General features: G+C 42.8%; 2 protein-coding genes across 3 annotated transcripts in view; both read right to left on the minus strand.

Moving 5' to 3' along the window:
* Positions 1-5373, minus strand: part of LOC138437807 (killer cell lectin-like receptor subfamily E member 1) — a 32728-nt gene extending 27355 nt beyond the window's left edge. For both annotated transcript variants that reach the window (XM_069585715.1, XM_069585706.1), the window contains exon 1: positions 5255-5373. The gene's annotated coding sequence lies outside the window, so the exon portion shown is untranslated. The remainder of the gene's footprint in view (positions 1-5254) is intronic.
* A 672-nt stretch (positions 5374-6045) lies between these two features.
* Positions 6046-17875, minus strand: GABARAPL1 (GABA type A receptor associated protein like 1). Its single transcript, XM_069585717.1, has 5 exons — positions 16443-17875; positions 11623-11701; positions 10048-10166; positions 8574-8635; positions 6046-7011 (listed from the first exon to the last, which is right to left on the minus strand). The coding sequence occupies exons 1-5, from the start codon at positions 16530-16532 to the stop codon at positions 7008-7010; spliced, it is 354 nt and encodes a 117-aa protein (XP_069441818.1). The 5' UTR covers positions 16533-17875; the 3' UTR covers positions 6046-7007.
* Between the last annotated feature and the right edge of the window lie 3108 nt (positions 17876-20983).

Consider the following 20983-nt stretch of genomic DNA (forward strand, 5'->3'; position numbering starts at 1 on the left):
ATAAAATGTGTAAGCAACCTCCCTACTTTGGAAGATATAAACAGATAATCAATGATCAGGATCATCTCATATTTCTGTCTAGTCCTAAGATTCTGTACTCTTCATTTGTAGAAGTGTGATACATTCTTATTAATAACAAATGGGAAAAAGATCATTGGAGCCCGGCAACTGGAGCTAATGAAATTGTCTGGCCCGCCGCCTTGTGGCCATTAAGTGAAATAACATAATTTTTTTTTTTCCAAAACCTAGTTGTGACTGCGTAGGAAAGTCAGGGCTTGGGGGGTGTCTTGCTCATCAGTCTTTCAATCAGATCAAAACAGCAACAGGGTCACTGTGGAAAGACAGGTAGCTTGTTTTCTTTTCTTTTAATATAAATTTATTTATTTTAATTGGAGGTTACTCTACAATATTGTATTGGTTTTGCCATACATCAACATGAATCCGCCACAGGTATACACGTGTTCCCCATCCTGAAACCCCCACCCACTTCCCTCCCCGAGAAGCCTTGTAACACCTACTCATATGTAGCAGAAACCTAGTTCATGGTATTGTCTTAGATTCTGCAGCCCTGCAAGGATTAATGGAGAAGGAAATACAGATCTGGCAAGAATTATTCTAGGACTAGGAAAATGATACTTGAACTGTGGTGTTGGAGAAGACTCTTGAGAGTCGCTTGGACTGCAAGGAGATCAAACCAGTCAATCTTAAAGGAAATCAGTCTTGAATACTCATCAGAAGGACTGATGCTGAAGCTTAAGCTCCAATACTTTGGCCACCTGATGAAAAGAACTGATTCATTGGAAAAGACCCTGATGCTGGGAAATATTGAAGGCAGGAGGAGAAGGGGAAAACAGAGGATTAGATGGTTGGATGGCATCACAGACTCAATGGATACAAGTTTGAGCAACCTCTGAGAGTTGGTGATGGACAGGGAAGCCTGGCGTGCTGCACTCCATGGGGTTGTAAAGAGTCGGACACAACTGAGCGACTAAATTGAGCTGAAGGAAAATGAAGTAAATTCAGAAGAAAAGCCATTTTCAGAACTGGTACCAATGAGTTTGTTAGAAAAAAAGCATCCAGTTGAGTTGTTCAGAACCCTGGCTGCAGAGATTCCTTGAGAGGTTTGTAAAAACGTAAAGATGCCAGGATCCTGCTATGTCCTGATGCTAAAGTGGGGTCCTGGTTGGTATCAGTTGTTTTTAAAAATGTACCACTGATGCCAGGCAGCTGGACCTGGAAATACGTACCTTAAACCCATTCAGTGGGATGGTCGGTAGTTGTTCTTTTTTTTTTTTTTTTTCATTTTATTTATGTCTATTTTTGGCTGCATCAGGTCCTCATCCCTGTCCCTGGGTTTCTCCAGCTGTGGTGCACTGGCTTCTCATTGTGGTGGCTTCTTTTATTACAGAACATGGACTCTGGAGTGTGAAGGCTTCAGTAGCTGCGGCTCCTGGGCTCTAGAGCACAGGCTCAGTAGTCGGGGCACAAGGGCTTAGCTGCTCTGAGGCATGTTAAATCTTCCCCGACCTGGGATCAAACCCATGACCCCTGCATTGGCAAGTGGACTCTTAACCACTAGACCACCAGGGATGTCTCAGATGGCTGGAAATTTTAATTGAATGTGGTTATAAAACACAGCTTATTCTGTTCAAGAACAAACAAAACTCCCTACATTACAGCGAGTCATGTGCAGATGATAACACAGCAATATTATCCGAATCTTTAGAATGATTATATGAAAAGAAACCCCAAATCTTTCTAGAATGGGCCCAATAAAGTTCATATATCCCAAGTGGTAGTCTGGTTTCCATTCCTTTTTAAGCCCAGATGCATTTTAGTGCGGCCATTCCTATGTTGTGAGTTTCTGTCACTGTTTGGCAAGTGTTAACACTCTACCTAGTAAGTCTCAAGATTCCATCTGTTTAGGTAAAGTCTTGCTTAAAATTCCGTTTCTTTTATTTACCCCTCAGAAGTTCACATGACTAACTTTGAAGGGGTGAGTAGAAATCTCCTACAGTTAGCAACCAATCAAGGCAAGTCAGATGCTAGTGATTTCCTTTATGTTCTTTTTCCATAGTAATACATTTAAATCCGATTTTAATTTTTTAAATCATTGTAATAAGTGCTTTACAATGCTGTGTTTCTGCAGTACATGAATCAAATGTAAGTATACATATATTCACTCACTCTTGAGCCTCCCTCTCCCCACCCCACCTCCATCCCACCCCTCTAGGTCATCACAGAGCATCAGGCTGAGCGTCCTATGCTACACAGCAATTTCCCACTAGCTATCTATTTTACACACGGTAGTGTATATGATCAATTATACTATATGTTCTTATCAGTCATAAAGTTTTGAACCAGGATAATGGCCACCTAGGATAGACTAAATTTTCCCAATTCCATTTGCAAGTAGGAGTGGCTGTGTTACTCAACCCCAGCCAGTAGAGGTCAGTGGTGCTGTCTTTAGTACCTTCAGGGAGCTTTCCTTCAGAGAGCTGGCCAGTATGCTGTCCTGCTGTCCTCTTCTGGGTCTCTTCCTCCATCTGATAACAAGGAGTAGATCTTGTGTCTGACTTTCAGGATGAGGATTACACCCTACTGATGTGGAACAGAGGGCAGAAGTAGCCTGGGCCTCAAGAGGCAGTTTGTTGTGATCCACACAGTCAAAGGCTTTAGCATAGTCAACGAAACAGAAGTCACTGCTTTTTTGGAATTCCTTTGCTTTTTCTATGATCCAACAGCCGTTGGCAATTTGATTTCTGGTTCCCCTGCCTTTTCTAAATCCATCTGTAGCATCTGGAAGTTCTCGGTTCACATACTGTTGAAGCCTAGCTTGAAGGATTTTGAGCATTACCTTGTCAGCATGTGAAATGAGCCCAATTGTGAGGTAGTCTGAACATTCTTTGGAATTGCCTTTCTTTGGGATTGGAATGAAAACTGATCTTTTCCAGTCCTGTGGCCACTGCTGAGTTTTCCAAATTTGCTGTCATATTGAATGCAGCACTTTAAAAGCATCATCTTTTAGGATTTAAGCAGCTTAGCCAGAATTCCATCACCCCCACTAGCTTTGTTAGAAGTAATGCTTCTAAGGCCCACTTGATTTCACAATCCAGGATGTCTGGCTCAAGGTGAGTGACCACACCATCGTGGTTATCCTGGTCATTAAGACCTTTTTTGTGTACTTCTGTGTGCATTCTGTGTATTTTTTCATGATGCGAAGAGCCGACTCACTGGCAAAAGACCCTGATGTAGGAAAGACTGAGAGCAAGAGAAGGGGGCGACAGAGAGTGAGATGGTTGGAGCACACCACGGACTCAATGGACATCAGTATCAGCAAACTCTGGGAGATAGTGAAGGCCAGGGAAGCCCGGCATGCTGCGGTCCACGGAGTCACAAAGTGTCAAACACAACTTGGTGACTGAACAACAGGAGGCAAAGTCACTATGCCAAACCTGGACATTTTTACACAAGAATGCAGTCAATGTCTTGTGCATGTATTTTAAATATACAAATACTTGTATTTAAATTTAAATACACAAATACTTGTGTATTTAAATTTTAATATACAAATATTTGTGCATTTTAAATGTTTTAAATATTTTAAAAATACTTACATATTTCAAATATTTTCACATATTCATGCTGGTTCTAGCCTGATAAGCCTCTGAAATGTTTTAGCTACTCTGTCCCACATCTAGGTTTTACCTGCACCCGAAGAAAAGGAGACCAGGCAAGATCATCTTCAAAGATGATGATCAGCTACTTCCATCAAGAAAATCAATCCTCAAGGAGTTTACTAACCAAAGGAAGGAGAGCCTTCTCAGCTAAATTTCCCATCAAGTCTGAAAACTGTTTTTAGAGACACCCAGCTCAACATATGCTACACTTTCCCTGACTCATGCCATATCCTGCATTTTCCAAATAAGTGCAGGATTTATTATAATAAATGTCCTGCAATATTCAGTCAGTTCAGTCACTCAGTCATGCCCGACTCTTTGTGACCCCATGGACTATAGCACTCCAGGCTTCCCTGTCCATCACCAACTCCCAGAGCTTACTCAAACTCATGTCCATCGAGTCAGTGATGCCATCTAACTATCTCATCCTCTGTTGTCCCCTTCTCCTCCTGCCTTCGATATATCCCAGCATTAGGGTCTTTTCCAATGAGTCAGTTCTGAGCTGAATTGATACACACACACACTAGTCTAGACTTTGGGTAAGACTGATATATATATATATATGATTGATATATATATACACTGATATCATTATATATAAATATATATATTTTATATATATATATACCGATATCAATCTATGTTTCCAAACTTATTTTGCACGATAATCCCAAGCCGAACATTTTAAGACAATAGCTCACTGTAGGAGAGAGGGTAGAATGAAAGCAGATGGGTTTGCATCAGTCCTTCTAATGAATATCACCAGTGAATAAAAAAAAACAAAAACCTAGATTATTCTGGCTAGTTAGCCTAAGTCACTGCCATTTTAGTCTTAAATAAAACTTACTCCTAATATACAACAATGTCATTTAATTTGCAAAGGATTTCATAGTCACAACCTCTGATATATCTAACAGGAAGGAAATTCACCACTTAATTTATATAAAAAATAAATTGGCCCACCCATGTCACAGAGCTAGTTTAGTGGCAAACCTGGGATTTGAGCCCTACGCCCAGCCTCCAAATCTTTCTAGTAAGATCCAAGGTGTTCCCAATGGTTCTTGAATGGCCCATTTGAAACTTGTGCTTTTATGGATAATTTGGTTCTTCATGACCTAACCCCTGAACTGAAACCTTCAAGCCTATCAGAAGCTATCATTCTTTCACTATTTTTTGAGCATCAGCTCTAAGCCAAGCACTGTTCTGACCAGAGTGTATGAACCATTGAACAAAATAAAACTTCTGCCTTTGTGGAGCTTACAATCTAGTAAGAGTGGACCATGAACTTGAGAAAATGTTAGGATCTGTGTTCAGCAAACAGGACTAAAGTAGATCAACGTGGGAATTAGAGCTGCAAGTGGGTGAAGGTTGCTGAAATATTTAAAAAGGTGCTCTGTGTAGCCTGAAGTGATAGCTGAGCCAAGACTTGAAGGAGGTAGGGAAGGGAATTAGAGCACCTAAAACACAGTTTTCCTTTTTCTTTGAATGGCAAACAATGTAAAACCAAGCTTTGACTGAGTGATGTAAGGCAACATAGGCCCCAAGAGATGAGTACAAACAGTTGTGTTTCATACCTCCAACCCAAGAGCTCAGGATCACTTTTTAAGTTTCAGGAGCTAAACACATCTAAATCGAAGTCTTGAGGATCTTAAAGCAGTGTTGAAAACAGAACTGTCAGAACTGATGGTCCGCACTGCAAAATATACACGAAGAGTGACGAGGGTTGTCTCTTAGTCACTGTTGAAATATGTGCAGGCCTGCACAGTGGCACATGGAAATGTCATTTGACTCCTTCTGGAGTGATCGTTTCCTGTTACTTCACAATGAAAACAATCTGTTTGCCTGTATTTACAAACTATTAAAGTGTCCTTAACCACAGGAATAAAAGTAAAAAGAAAATATATGGTAAATAGACTGAGATCACAGGCTGAGAACATCTTACAGCTTTGGGAACAAGGACTGTTTTCTGTTTGGGGGATGGGGAAGGTTAAAAGAAAAACAAGAAAAACAAGCTCTGTAGCCCTGATTACCCACGGGAGAGCATGCCACAGGCTGGAGCTGGCCAGATTGCAGGCCTAGCTCTGTAATATCCAGGTAAACAAAGGGGCGAGTGAGGAGCTGGACAGGAGGCAGGGCCAGGAAGGAAACAGTTACTTGGGGCTGCAGTAGAGTGACCAGCCGGACTCAGCCACTCAAGGACAAAGTAGACCAGTTTCTCAAAATAATTGGTGGTTTCATGCAGTAAAAACAAAATGAGGATGAATGCTTGGAGCTTATTCAAATAAGAGTAAAAACATATCCAAAAGAAAACACAGCTAGAAATAGTTGAATACAAGCTTTGTATTGAGTTAAAAACTGGACACAATCAGTTTATCAACTAGTTTATTTTTCTGGAAATGACTGGTGTGTTATTACAGCTGACTTAAGGCTGTATTCATGGGCAAGAGCACCCCCAACTCACACACAAGACCTCAAATCACACCATAACTATTATATTGGGTGGTTACTGACAGAGTCACCATAAAGAATTATGTGGTTAATATATGGAACATTTTCACAGCAGCTTGGAATAACTGACAATATTATGTTCAAAGGGTGAATGCAACAAGGCAGAGACCTGGGCCCTACCCAGCTCTGGAGAATGCCATACACACCACCAGGGCAGAGCGCCCCCCAGAGTCTGAGCATGGCAGTGCACTTGTCTGCCTAGTCACCACTATTCAGTTTTAACCATTTGTTGTTCTTTCACATTTTTAACCTGATTTCACAATATAGTCCTACAAACTTTCTTAAGTGCATCAGGATTTCTAGGGAAAAAAAATAATTTTGCGTTGGGAAAAAAGTGGAATAAAGCAGAATCACCTGATTTCTTTTAGAAAGGAAATTCCACTCATCTGTTTTTTGCTGTCTCTTAACTTGTACCCCAACTGCCCACCTACATATGGGTTCCTGACTGAAGGTTCTAACCTAAGGTTGGAAGGGGCACCAAGCTTGTGCCAAGCCCAAAAGCCATTGAGGTGCCTTTTGCTGCTTTGGAAGACAGTGGCCTCTTACAGACCAGGACGTGATAGCAAGAACAGGCTGGCTTGGGACTTACAGGGAAGCCAGGTTAACAGAGCAGAGCCTCTGCAGCTTCGGTGTGCAGCAGAGTCACAAGCAGCCAGTTAATGCAGCTGCCTACGCTGAGATTCTGAGTCAGCTAAACCCGGGACAAGACGTAGACATCTGCATTTTAACAAGCACCCCCCACCTCCACTCCGCTATCTTCTCATGTAGGCAGTCTTCCACCTTCAGCTCTGAGGAGCACGTAAAGCAGTGACAAGGCATTTATCTGTGGAGGAAAAAACCACGCACATTCTGCCAACAGACAACCTGGGCACCCCGCCCCCCAGCTCCCTTCGCCTTTGGCCTTTTGACAGTGACTCCTGGGTGGTGAGGGGCGGAGTACACGTCTGACCACATCTGGGCGACCCTCAAAAGGCCACTTTCTCCCAGTTTCCCACTCGGAGTCCACACGCCATCTACTCTAATACCTACTAAATAAAGGCAACATTTCTAACTCATTTTAAGGTATGCAATTCTTTTATTTCCTTGGCCTGACAGCAGAAACTTCATTATACAAGAGCCTGCATCTTGACAGAGCTGACCCTCAGACTTCCCCCACGGGAAGGACCCTTTTCATTCACGGAGATGAACTGAAGTGTCTTGAGATGAATTGAAATGTCCCATCTGGGTGCAAATTCCTGCTTCCCACCCAGATCATAACCCTAACGTGAAAATAATCAGACTCAAATGGAATCCCCAAGAAGTATGAAAAGTCACCCTTCTCAAATTTTTCTAACTAGCAGCTGTGGGAAATTAAGACCCAAGGAGGGGGTGCCACTGGCCCTCACCATGCATCTCTGTGCATTGAGAAAGTGGAGGATGGTGGGCCGGGAGCAAGAGTTCTGGATAAGCGGGAGGTGCAGACAAGCCATCTTACCCCATACCTGCCCCTTCTATACGTAACTCCGTCAACTCATGGAGTGAAGTCTGGGAAATGTCAGGACGAGTGGTTTTAGCCTATTACTGAAATGCGTGACGCTCATTCAAGTCCAAGGTAGGTGTGGGGAAAACGGGCACCAAAGAGCAAAGCAGGTTAGACAGAGATGCTCAGAACTCATTCAGTTCCAGTTCTATGCTATGGAGACTATCTTCGCAATCCTAACATCCCTCACACCTTGGCCTCTACTCTCCAGCAGAAGGGGAGCTCCATCTAAGTGTCTGGGTCTGAGGTCTACAGCCACCACAGGGTGGTGGGCTGGGTACTGTGATGCTTGCGAGATGACCACTGGGATGTGGGAGGGATGTGGGAGATAGGAGAGGTCAGGGGCCACAACACCTCAATTACAGTGGGTCTCTTGGTCCCCAGGAATGGTCCACTACCAGCCAGTGGCCCTGCAACATTCTCAACCCCTTTCCCCACCTGTCTTGTGCAAATGTCAAAAACAGAATCTCTGCCCAAAGCAAAGGAGAGCAGGAAGTTACCGTGGTCCACGGTCTCTGGCCCCAACTTGCCCACCCCCCGATTCTTCCATGGAAATCAGATTTCGCAGCAGTGTTTGTTGTGAGACTGGAGTATCCCCATTTTTTTTTTTTTTTTTTCCTATCAAAGCCAACTCAACAGCTCTGTCCTGACATGCTTTCTCCCAGGGCTGAGAAAGCAGCAAAAAATGTCAATCGAGCATGTGAAAATATGGTGATGGTGTGTGTGGTGTTGTGTTTCCAGGAGTTCCACCTCTGTCTCCTTCACGGGGGGAGCCCTCCCTCTGAATCTCTCTCCCCAAGCCCCACACTTGCCCCTCCCCCTGCCCCGAGTCCGGTCGCTCCCATCGGCCGGTTTCCGCCACTCACTTCCCGTAGACACTCTCGTCACTGTAGGCCACATACAGAAAGTAGTCTTCCTCATGGTTGTCCTAGGCAAAGAGGGGAGAGAATGGTTTAGAAACATAATCAAGCTCATCATCCCTAGGGTCTGGAGTCTCACACAACTTTGCAGGGTAGGCATAGGAGGTACCCTTCATCCCCGTTCAAAAGAGGATAGTGTGACTCCCCTGCTGGTCCAGTGCTGAAGACTCTGAGCTTTCAATGCAGGGGGTACCAGTTTGATCCCTGGTCAGCGAACTTGGCTCCTGCATGCCACTGGGCAGGGCCAAAAAGACAGGGATCAAAGAAGCAGCACAAGTGGCTGGGATTCAACTTTGAACTCTAAGTTCACAAAAACCTTCATGGAGAACATCATACACATCAGAGATATGAAGCTCATTCTGGCAAGAAGAGCAATGACACAACATGATATATTGTTGTTAACTGCTGCTCAGTCACTGTCGAGTCCAACTCTTCTGTGACCCCATGGACTATAGCCCACTAGGCTCCCTTGTCCATGGAATTTCCCAACAAGAAAGTAGGTGGGTTGCCATTTCTTCCTCCAGGAGATCTTCGTGACCCAAGGATTAAACACGTGTCTCCTGCACTGGCAGGCAGGTTCTTTACCGCTGAGCCACCAGGGAAACCCATTAACCATATAAATTTGAAAGTGAAAGTCACTCAGCATGTCAGACTCTTTATGACCCCATGGACTATACAGTCCATGGAATTCTCTAGGCCAGAATAATGGAGTGGGTAGCCTATCCCTTCTCCAGCAGATCTTTCCAACCTGGGAATCAAAGGGATAATTATATATATTGGGATATAAAATTATATATATTGGGATATATATATATATATATGAATATAAACCAGAGAATATATGTTGTGGAATAAAAACTAGAAATTATTAGAAAAGTTCACTAATAGGATACAACTATAAGGCAGTATTGTGTGAAACCCTTTGAAGAATAATGATGCAGTTACAGTCTAAGGTGATAAATCATGATCAAGTCCTCTACTATAGTTTATCATCATATTTTTACAGTTTACCAAAAATTAAACCAAATAAAATCATTCAAGTTACTATCCCTCCAACTGAGTTGATTTGTGAAGACAAATGAATCCACTGCAAGACTGCCTGGTCTTTAAATTTCATTTGATTTGGTATATCTGTGGTCAGAAAGCACTTCCTGCTGTTTCAATAAGGACACTCCAATCTTAAAACACTACGGCAGGGCAAGACTGAGAAAATAATTCAAAGGGACTGAATCCAGTGGGCCACTCAATTGCTGAGGGACAAGAGACACGTGATCTCCCAGAGCCTGACACGGCCATGTGAGAGCATCCTGATAAATGATACCTCTACCACCTGCCCCACTTCCCGAGTGTGTGGATGATAACACCTGGGACAGAGGCTAGAGAAGGCCAGACGGTACGGCCTTGTTGCCAGGACAATTACCTCATACAGCTGGCCCATGGTCGCACTAGTGGGAGGTATGGTGTTGTTGACAAAGAAGAATAAGGCGTCCTCAGGTCTCAGGTGGATTCTCTTTCGGATTAAGAAGTAGAACTGGCCAACTGGATGGAGGCGGTAGGGGGCAGTGGGGTGGTTAGGAAATGAAGACAAAGCGGAAGAAGACGAGAGGTTAGCAGGAGGGTAGTAAGATCCAGAAGACAATTCTACTGCACCTGTTTCCCAAAGCACCAGACTGCCATTATCATCTGAGCAGAGCCAAACACTGTCCTGCAGCTTCAGAAACAAAAACCGACATGGCAAGAAGCCTGTGTGCTCCTTGATATGCTATGGAGTTTAATTCCTCAATCCGTCTCCACTTTACTCAATTTCAGACCTAATGCTAACATTCCCACGGTCTAAATCTGATTTGAAACACACTTCTCGGAATTATTTGGGGTCCAGTGGTTAGGACTCTGGTGCTTTCAATGCCAGGGCCCAGCTTCTATCCCTGGTAGGGGGAACTAAGATCCCAAAGCCACATAATATGGGGAAAAAACAAAAAAACAGATACTTTCATGTCCATTTCCGCCTAAGACAAACTTGTGATGGAAGAGATCTGCTGGACTCCAGTAATCTTAGTACAATCCCTCATCCCAATGTCAGGGCAGTGAGTGGCGTTCAGTGCTTTATTTTTCACTGAGCACATTGAAAGGTTTCTGCTGCTGCTGCTAAGTCGCTTCAGTCATGTCCGACTCTTTGCGACCCCATGGACTGCAGCGTAACAGGCTCCTCCGCCCATGGTTTCTAGAAGGCTGATATTCAAACCTAACCACTCTGGAGCAAACACATCTACCAATATCTTTCCAAGTGTCTCCTGGATGCAGTGGTTAAGTAAGTAAGTAAAGTCACTCAGTCGTGTCCGACTCTTTGTGACCCTGTGGACTGCAGCCCACCAGGCTCCTCAGTCCATGGGATTCTCCAGGCAAGAATACTGGAGTGGGTTGCCATTTCCTTCTCCAGGGGATCTTCCTGACCCAGGGATCAAACCCGGGTCTCCCGCATTGGAGGCAGATGCTTTAACCTCTGAGCCACCAGGGAAGTTATTCCATTAAAAATCAACATGAACAATTAACATATCTTTTACAAATCCAAACAGTATCTACAAGATGTATGAACAAAAAACCCGTAACTTGAAGAGGTCAAGGTATTCAGCTGAGAATCTCTATAATGTGATCTTCCCAACAAATTAGTCTGGTTTTCCTTATGGTGTAAATTGGTATCACAATAACAAACCTGAATTTTAAGCAGCTTATATAATACGCATCTGCTCTTTTCTTTCAAGCTCTCACACTCTGCTGCCTCTAAATCAAACAAGGCCCTACAACAATGGGAAAAGCTTAAGGAAATCGGTGATGGGAAAGAACAATTACATCACCATCGCTGAATCACCCAACTCTCTGGGGCATCCCACTCACTTCCCTCAGTTCTACCTCCCCTCAAGCCCACGATCACATGCACACAGGAAGGACTGGGAAGGCTCTGCTGTGGGAGGAAGGGTCGAGGGGGACAGAGCATTACCAGTGAGGTCAGAGGGCACGAGGTACTTCCTCTTGTCCAGGTCAGGCACCCTGGCCTTGGGAGCCTTCTCCACAATCACCTGGGAGGACAGACAAAGGGTGGGAATGAAAACTGCAGAATCCAACCAATGTTACCTTCTTTCTACACCCTACAAGTGCCCTTATCTGAAGTGAGTTTCTCTAGGCGCAATACAACTTTTCCATCTCTTATTCTCTCTTACCCTTTACAAAATGTACGGGGAAACAAACTTTCTTAATAAGGTTATAATTTTATTACTGAAACAAGAAGAGGATAGGGAAGGGATATTATGAAAAGTAAAGAGGACCTTGATTTTAATTACAAGTTACCTATAAGATGTGCGTGTGTACATGCTAAGTCGCTTCAGTCGTTTCCAACTCTTTGCAACCCTATGGACTATAGGCCACCAGGCTCCTCTCTCCTTAGGTCTCCAGGCAAGAATACTGGAGTGGGTTGGCATGTCCTCCTCCAGGGGATCTTCCTGACCCAGGGATGAAACTAGAGCCTCTTATGGCTCTTGCATTGGTAGGCAGGTACTTTGTTATAGGACATATACTTTCTGGCATTTAGTTGAAGCACCAAGAAAATTGCCTGGATTTTCTCAAGTGGTCCTGAGTACCTACTAGGTTTATTCTTTCTCATAAATGATAATTTATCTGTAAAGGTACAGATAATGTGGTTTAAATTTTGTACTTCATCAAAGTTTTTTTGAGAGTGACTGTAAAAAAAAAGAAGTGCATTCAAGGCACTATTAAGTGAAAAAAGTGTTAAAATAGTCCTTATATTAACAGAATGTCGGTACAATAACCCATAATAACCCATATTGATTATCTGTTAGAATTTTAAGAGATTTTCAGTGTCTACATTAAATATTTCTACAATACTTCCAAGTTTAGAAGGGTCATTTATTTTTGTAATGAAAAGGAAAAAAAGATCAAAAGGGAGGAGATATATGTATACCTGTGTTTGACAGAAAACAAAATTCTGTAAACCAATTATCCTTCAATAAAAATAATAATTAAAAAAAGAAAAAAGATACATAAGTTATACATGTAGATGTATAAAACAGGAAATATTTTATAAATAAAATTTCAAGCAATAAGTTAAATAATGTACTTAAATATTTCAAAAACACATTCAGTATTTATATACTATATAAGTGATATAATATGTAATTTGATTTAACTTATAAATACTTTGAATTGATTATAAAACCATCAGTTTTAGATTTTTAGTCTAGAAAATATAACCATTTTAGGTAGAAGATAAGGAAAGTACAGAAAAGTTAAAGTATAAACAAACACTGGGCACAGGTCACATGAATTCTCTTAACTTCAGCACTCCAAGGAGTAAAATATGTATGTACGTTTAGACGCTCAGTTGTGTCCGAGCCTTTGTGACCCCATGGACTGTAGACCACCAGGCTCCTCTGTCCATGGGATTCTCCAGGCAAGAATATTGGAGTGGGTTGCTATGCACTCCTCCAGGGGATATTCCCAACCCAGAGATCAAACCTGGGTCTCCCACATTTCAAGCAAATCCTTTACCATTTGAGCCACCAGGGAAGCCCAATAAAAAGGAACACAGTAACCTTCAAACACACCTTTTACAGACATATGGAATGGATCCAACAAACTCAAATAATCCATAAATCCATAAAACTTTTATGTGAAAAGGCTTTGTAAACTGTAAAGATCTAAAAATAAAGATTTGGAGAAATCTGAAGCTTTTAAATTTAAGGGGATAGGTTAACATAGTGAAAAACCTACTTATTTTTGCAGAGAAAGAGAATTCTGCACCAGGAAGACCAGAAGGACATTATCACACTTAAGTCACAGGCACAAAATGAGGAACAGAGTAGTAACCAACACAGTGATATTGTCATAACTAGACTTATCATGGTGTCTTGAAATGTACATTAAAAAACACTATGTTGTGTAACAGGAATTAACAGTGTTGTAGGTCAATTATACTTTGAGAGTAAATCCTGAGTTCTTATCACACACATTTTTTTTTCTATTTCTTTAATTCTGTATCTGTATGAGATGATGAATATTCACTAAATTTATTGTGACCATCATTCTATAAGGTATGTAAGTCAAATCATGATGCTCTACACTTTATAGGTATACAGTGCCATATGTCAATTATATTTCTATAAAACCAGAAGAAAAAATAAAAAAATAAATAAAACTTAAACCTGGAGTACTGATATATGAATCGCTAGTCTATGTCTGACGCAGGGTGCAGCATGCTTGGGGCTGGTGCATGGGGATAACCCAGAGAGATGTTGTGGGGAGGGAGGTGGGGGGGGGGGGTTCATGTTTGGGAACACATGTAAGAATTAAAGATTTTAAAATTTAAAAAAAAAAAAAAGATAATATAAAAAAAATAAATAAAGTGTACCAAAAAAAAAAAGAAAGAAAGAAATGAAAGTGGGAAGAGCATAGGAACAGACCAGTGAAGATCCATCAATGAGGCAGCAGGTAAATAAAATTAAAAGGGAAGGAAGGAGCATAGCATTGTGCTACGCATGAACTGAGACCTGGCAGCTCCAGCCCCAATTAACACGAGATGGAAACCACAAGAAGGGAGCAGGAAAAGAGAGCAACAAAGACAAGTGCAATTGAATCAGGGTACGTGACTGCTTTGATAACAAAACAGTCCAGTGAGAAAGGGCTTTGGAAATCATTTAACCCTCTTTTCTGTCAACATGACACTTCAGCACAGTGAGATGCAGAGTTCTGCCCAGAACTAACACCAAATCTCAGGATTCAAAGAGCAAAGCTCCTTTTATTATTATTATATATATATATATTTTTGGTCATCAGAAAGAAAGCCACACACTGAGCAGCTGGAAGGAGTTTGGCCACTGGTTAAAATCCAACTGGAGAAATCATGAGATCTGAGTGAGTCATAAAAGCTTACAAATTATCAAATAAGTAAAATATTTAACAGCAAACAATGAGAAAAAAATACAGGGATTAGCTGAAAGTCTGGGTGAATGCATGGAAATAACTGAAATGGGAAGGGCTGTTTTGAGGAAATATAGGAGAATTTTAACTAGATTTTGGAACAGGTACAATTCTGAGCTTGTAGCTTATACAAAACTATTGGAACAGAGCTTTAATCTTGGAGTTCTGAAAAAAACGGTCGTCATTTTGCTCACTGGAATGTTTTTCTGGCATCATACTGCCATCTTAACTGTTGAGGGCAGCAACAGTTGACTTCTCTATTTCTAATACCTGATAGCACAAGGCACGCTTAAATCATTCTTAAATCATGAACTGCCTTGGACCTTGAGAAACACTATGGCCTGGAGGATCCAACAGCCAGGATCAGAATCCCAGCTCAGGCACACATCAGCCACTTTCAGGAAGTTACTCCATTTCTTCAGATCCTTCATCTGTAGAAAGGGATTATAATGGCGTGAGGACTAAGTGAATGGCTACAGACAGGGCACTGAAGATATTCCCAGGGATGTGGTAAGCTATCAATCAGTTAGTTGTCACTTGAAAATATTATAAGAGGGTTAGGATGGGCGTCACCAAGACTTGGTGGGAAACTTTTAAAACAGTCATCCAAGATCCAGAGACCAGGAAAGAAATTTGCGAAGCATCCTTTAGTAGGTAACAGGGCTAGTTCTCCTTTTTAGCTGAAAACACCTCTGTACATAATTCCTCTAATGTAACAGCCTTCATGTCTCCCTTAGTTTACAGAAAAAGTACTGCAAGAGGTTTATACGGCCCACGTCGCTTCTGGCAGCTGGAAGAACATGAAAAGTTAGATGAAGACTGGAAAGGAATTCACCATCAGATAACTGAAATTCCTTTACACGTAAATTACCTGTAATATTTATCCTAAAGTCCCTGCCCTAAGATAAACAACACAGTCTTAGGGTCTCTAATCCTATCTCCAAAACTCAAAGATTGCTGTTCCCTCTATCACACTTCAAAAGCCTTCTGCCCTCAAATCCAGCTACGCAGCCCACATTAGCGAAAACCAGGCAAGAGGCGGGGGGAAGGGTGACAGGAAAAACGCCCGGATGCAAAAAGACACCTTGGTATTTCTTCCCCGTTCCTTCTCTCCGCCTGCACTAGGTTTAAGAACATAAACCTGAGTCCAAAAACCCGAGAAGGTCTCAGTCCTTCCTGACTGTGTTCAGGTACAATGTGTTCAGAATAAACACCGGCCCACACACCCTGGAGCCAAGAATGATGAGGCAACCGGGTTGCTGCGCAGAGAACGTGACCTTGTTTTCTGGGCCAGGCCTCTCTTGTGGCGTCCCCTTCCCTTCCTAATCCTCACAGAATAAAATAAAAGATCCAATGGCTTGCGAACATTTCCCTCCCAAACCCAAGGCTACAAAGGGCCAAAGTCCTTCCGATTAACGGAGAACCACCTAAGGGCGGAAATTGATGGGAGCAAATCCCCTGGATCTGTCATTCCTGAACACTTCCATGCTATCTTAAGGCAGCATATGGGTGGTCCCGACCTCATCACTCTCGCGCCAAAAAGCTACATTTTGAGTACACCCCAGCCAACATATCCACTGAACACTGCTGAGTCACTCAATCGTAGGATCCGTTCTAAAACTGCGGTCAGCTCTAAAAGATGGGGACAGGCTCTAGGGATACGAGTTTTAAAAGGTCCGCAGTCCGAACGTCCATTCCACTGGCTCTCCCCGTGGTGAAAGGCGTGCAGGTTGAGTAATTTTAGGGGCCACCCTTCTGTGCCTTTGGGCAGCTATCACGACTCCCCCGTCCCCATCCCCATCCCCCTCTCCCCCCTAGGACACTCACAGGGACCCGGTCCGGATATTTCTTCCGGATCTTTTCTCCTTCCTTTTTCCGATACTCAAAGGGATGGTCCTCCTTATACTGGAATTTCATGATGAACCGCAGGATTTCTAAAATCCCCGGACGGGGCCTGCCTCCCTCGCGGACGAAAGCGTCTCTCCCGTCTTTTGATGATCCCTTTGGGCAATTCGCAATGAGTCTCAGATTCGCTTCCGAGAGGCCAGCCCACGTCGCAGCGCCGCTCGGCAGAGCTTTCAGAAAGGCGGGACTCGGGGCCTGGGTTCCAAGACAGGATAGGGCCAGGTAAAGAATTCCCGGTCGCTTTTCCCGAGAGCCGCGAGCACAAAAACAACACGACGGCCGGCTGATCCTGTGACGTCAGGAAGCCCCGCCCCCGCGAACCTTGGACCGCGGGATGGGGGTGGGCAGGCGCAGTCCATTTCAGTGTTTTCTCATTCTAGTTACAGTTTTCCCGAATACAGTCCAATTAAAACACGAGAAATTTCCACATTTTATTTTATTGTGACAGTGACATTAGAGGTGTTTATAAAAGAACAACAAAAAATAATGTTCTAAAGATGTCTTCTACCCTCTCCGCCATTTCTTGGTTGGGCCCCGAAACAAATACAGATGGTGAAAATCCAGCTTTTTTTCAGCCTGTTGGGATCTGGAGTCTGGAAAGAGGTGGGATGGGGGTCCTCGAACTCCTTTGGCCCATTCAGAGGTGCCCCGGGCTTGTATTTCGCCCTTTGCCCGTTCATTGACTACACTGGTGCCTCGGATGCTGGGCTGGCTGCCTCCGCCCCTTGACCTCTCGTTCACCACGTTGGTGTCATATTTGGGTTTTTGCAGCAAATCTGCTCCTAGAGCAGCAACATAAACAGAGCATGACTCAGGGAACTGAAGAGATGTAGCAGGTGAAGGGCATGAGGCATGATCAAGGTCCAGGGAAGTGACGTCAGTCGTTACTACTAAGAACTTTGCATAGGTTGAGCTATGGAAGTGAATGACAGATCTCAGAAGTTAGGTGTCTTCGGAAAAGAAAACATCAGGCGATTCAGGCGATTAACTCGGTAGTCCTCAATTTTTCCCCTGATGCAAAAATTCACCGGAGGAGAGTACTCCTTTCCAGACATGAATACAGAGTGCCACCTGAAGGGCTGGTGGAAGACTGAAGGTAACAGTGTCGCCTCCCTTTGGCCCTCCACTTTCGCTGCTAAGACAGAGGAATAAGGCCTTTCCAACCACTACTAGCAAGTGACTATAGGGACCTGTAAGGGAAGAGCAGCTGTAATATTTAAAAAGAGTGAAGATACAGAATAAGGGGCTGCTGTGCCAGTCCAGGAAGTTCTGAAAAATGACAACAGTGGCCTGGGTCACTTGTCATCTTTCATCAAGGTCTCAGGATCTCTGATTTAAAAAAAAAAAAAAATGAAAAGAAACAAGGACAATGAATTGCATAGCCCTGCATTTCTTTATTTTTAGGATTTTTTTTAATGTGGGCCATTTAAAAAATCTTCATTCAGTTTGTTACAACACTGCTTCTCTTTTATGGTTTTGTTTTTTGTTCACAAGTCATGTGGGATCTAAGCTCCCCAACGAGGGATTGAATTTGCACCCCTGCACTGCAAGGTGGTCTTCACCATTGGACCACCAGGGAAGTCCCTAGCCTTTGTTTTTAATGCTAATCATTTTTCTCCGTGGCATTTTTCAATCCTTATTATGTATGAAAATCCAGGAATTCTTGTATCACATTATATTTTTGTAATGTTTAGTCCTTATTCGCAAATTGGTTATTTTAGCTGTTTGAGCTTGGACCCAAATATAGCCAAATCTCTCAAAGGAATACTTTAAAATGAGTGTAGAAGAGTATTGTTTTCCCATCAAATCTACTGGAAACAATCACAGCTAGTTTAAAAATGATTTTAACTTTTATCTTAAAAATACCTATTCACAGTAGCAGATTACATAACAAAGATACTCAGGAGATGAAATTTCATTAACTTTTATGCCTTAAGGCCTTTCTAAATGCAAATACTTTTTCACAGACTAGCCACTCTGTCAACCCTTTACAGCTTGCTACATATACTTGTGGCAGAACACTTAAAATATTATACAGAAGGTAATTTTGTAAGGGCTTCCCTGGTAGCTCGACCGTGAACAATCTGCCTGCAATGCAGGAGACCTGGGTTCCATCCCTGGGTTGGGAGGATCTCCTGGAGAAGAAAATGGCAACCCACTCCAGTATTCTTGCCTGGAAAATGCCAGGGATAGAGGAGTCTTGCAGGCTGCAATCCATATGGGTCACAAAGAGTCAGACACGACTGAGCAACTAAATAACGACAACTTTCAAAGTCAATTGGTGGTTTTGTGGGAAACCAGACAGTGTTCTTGCCTGGAGAATCCCAGGGACGGGGGAGCCTGGTGGGCTGCCATCTATGGGGTCACACAGAGTCGGACACAACTGAAGCGACTTAGCAGCAGCAGCAGACATACTTTAACAATACAATACAGCAAAATTTAGTTCACATGTGTCGTGACAGGGCTTCCCAGATGGCTCTAGCAGTAAAGAACCCACCTGCCAATGCAGAAGATGTAAGTGACATGGGTTCAAACGCTGGGTCAGGAAGATCCCCTGGAGGAGAGCATGGCAACCCTCTTTAGTATTCTTGCTTGGAGAATCCCATGGACAGAGGAGCCTGGTGGGTTATAGTCCATGGGGTCACAAGGAGTCAGACATGACTGCAGCAACTTGGCACCGGTGCACACACATGTCATGACAAGTAATCTTTTTCTATTTATTCCAATATATTACTTCTTAGTTACTCTGTTATTGTTGTCTGTCAAGTCAGACTCTTTTATGACACTATGGTCAGTGACCTGCTAAGCTCCTCTGTCCATGGAAATCTTTAGGCAAGAATACTGAAGTGGGTAGCCATTCCCTTCTCCAGGTTGTATCTTCCTTTCTCCAGGATGTCTTCCCCACCCAGGGATCAAACCCAGGTCTCCTGCACAAAAGGCAGATTTTCAAATGAGGAGCAGTCACAAAACCACAAGATTAAAGGGACCAGAGAGGCTCATTAAGATTAAGAGACTGGACTACCTAAGACCCTGCACACACCCTAATCTTGTCAGCAAGCCCATCCTTTTGAAACTTTGCAGAAGAAAGAAGAACTCAAGACTTCCTTGCATTGATCCTTATTACATACCCCTGCTTGACTTGGCCAAAAGCGAAGAGGAAGCCTCAAGGAGCCTCTTGATGAGGGTGAAAGAGGAGAGTGGAAAAGCTACCTTAAAACTCAACATTCAAAAAACAAAGATCATGGCATCTGGTCCCATCACTTCATGGCAAATAGAAGGGGAAAAACTAGAAACAGTGACAGGTTTTATTTTCTTGGTCTCCAAAATCACTGCAGACAGTGACTGCAGCCATGAAATTAAAAGACATTTGCTCCTGGGAAGAAAAGCTATGACAAACCTAGACAACTACCCTTTCCAGTACTCTTGCCTGGAGAATTCCATGGACAGAGGAGCCTGGTAGGCTACAGTCCATGGGGTCTCAAAGAGTCAGATACAACTGAACAACTAACTTCATACTTCATTTTTGTTGTTCACCCCAGGCTTCCCTGTTCTTCACTGTCTCGCAGTGTTTGCTCAAACTCATGTCCACTGAGTCGATGATGCCATCCAACCATCTTATCCTCTGTCACCCCCATCTCCTCCTGCCCTCAATCTTTCCCAGCATCAGGATCTTTTCCATTGAGTCGACTCTTCACATCAGGTGGCCAAAGTACTGGGGCTTCAGCTTAATCAGTCTTTCTGATGAATATTCAGAATTGATTTCCTTTAGGATGAATTGGTTTGATCTCCTTGCTGTCCAAGGGACTCTCAAAAGTCTTCTCCAACACTATGGTTTGAAAGCATTAATTCTTCAGCCCGAAGCCATTTTTTTATGGTCCAACGTCCCAATCTGTACGTGACTACTGGAAAGATCATTGCTTTGACTACATGGACCTTTGCTGTACACCTGAAACTAACACAACTTTGTGTATCAACTATACTTCAAAAAAAAAAAAGGAATATAAACTTATGCATAGTATTTGAAGTAAAGTAGATTTTAAAAGTCAGCTAAAATGTAGGGATTTTACATGTGTGTGGTAGAAAGGTGCTTCTCTTCACAAGCCTTGTAGAGCTATTTGACTTTGCAATCTATCTGAAGGAGTAAAAGGAATAAAAATTAAACTAAAAAACTAACAGCAAAAGGTTTTTCGGTTTGGTGTTTAAAGTCTGAGGAAATTGAGTGCAAAGCCAGCTCAGGAACTCAGTTTTCTGCCAGTGATATCACTTCTCTGTAACTTAGTCTCAAAAGCTGACCAAAAGGAGCACATTGTTTGGAAAATTAAAAGGGCCCTGTAGGCATTCAGAAGGTTATGGTTACTTACTAATTGTTTGACCCCTCATGAACTTTTGTCCACTTTGAATTGGATTTGCATTTATCTACTTTGGTGTTCACTGAGTTTGAATTTACACCCGTTTTGGGGGGA

This window comes from Ovis canadensis, chromosome 3, assembly GCF_042477335.2.
Source record: "Ovis canadensis isolate MfBH-ARS-UI-01 breed Bighorn chromosome 3, ARS-UI_OviCan_v2, whole genome shotgun sequence".
NCBI classification, from domain to species: Eukaryota; Metazoa; Chordata; class Mammalia; order Artiodactyla; family Bovidae; genus Ovis; species Ovis canadensis.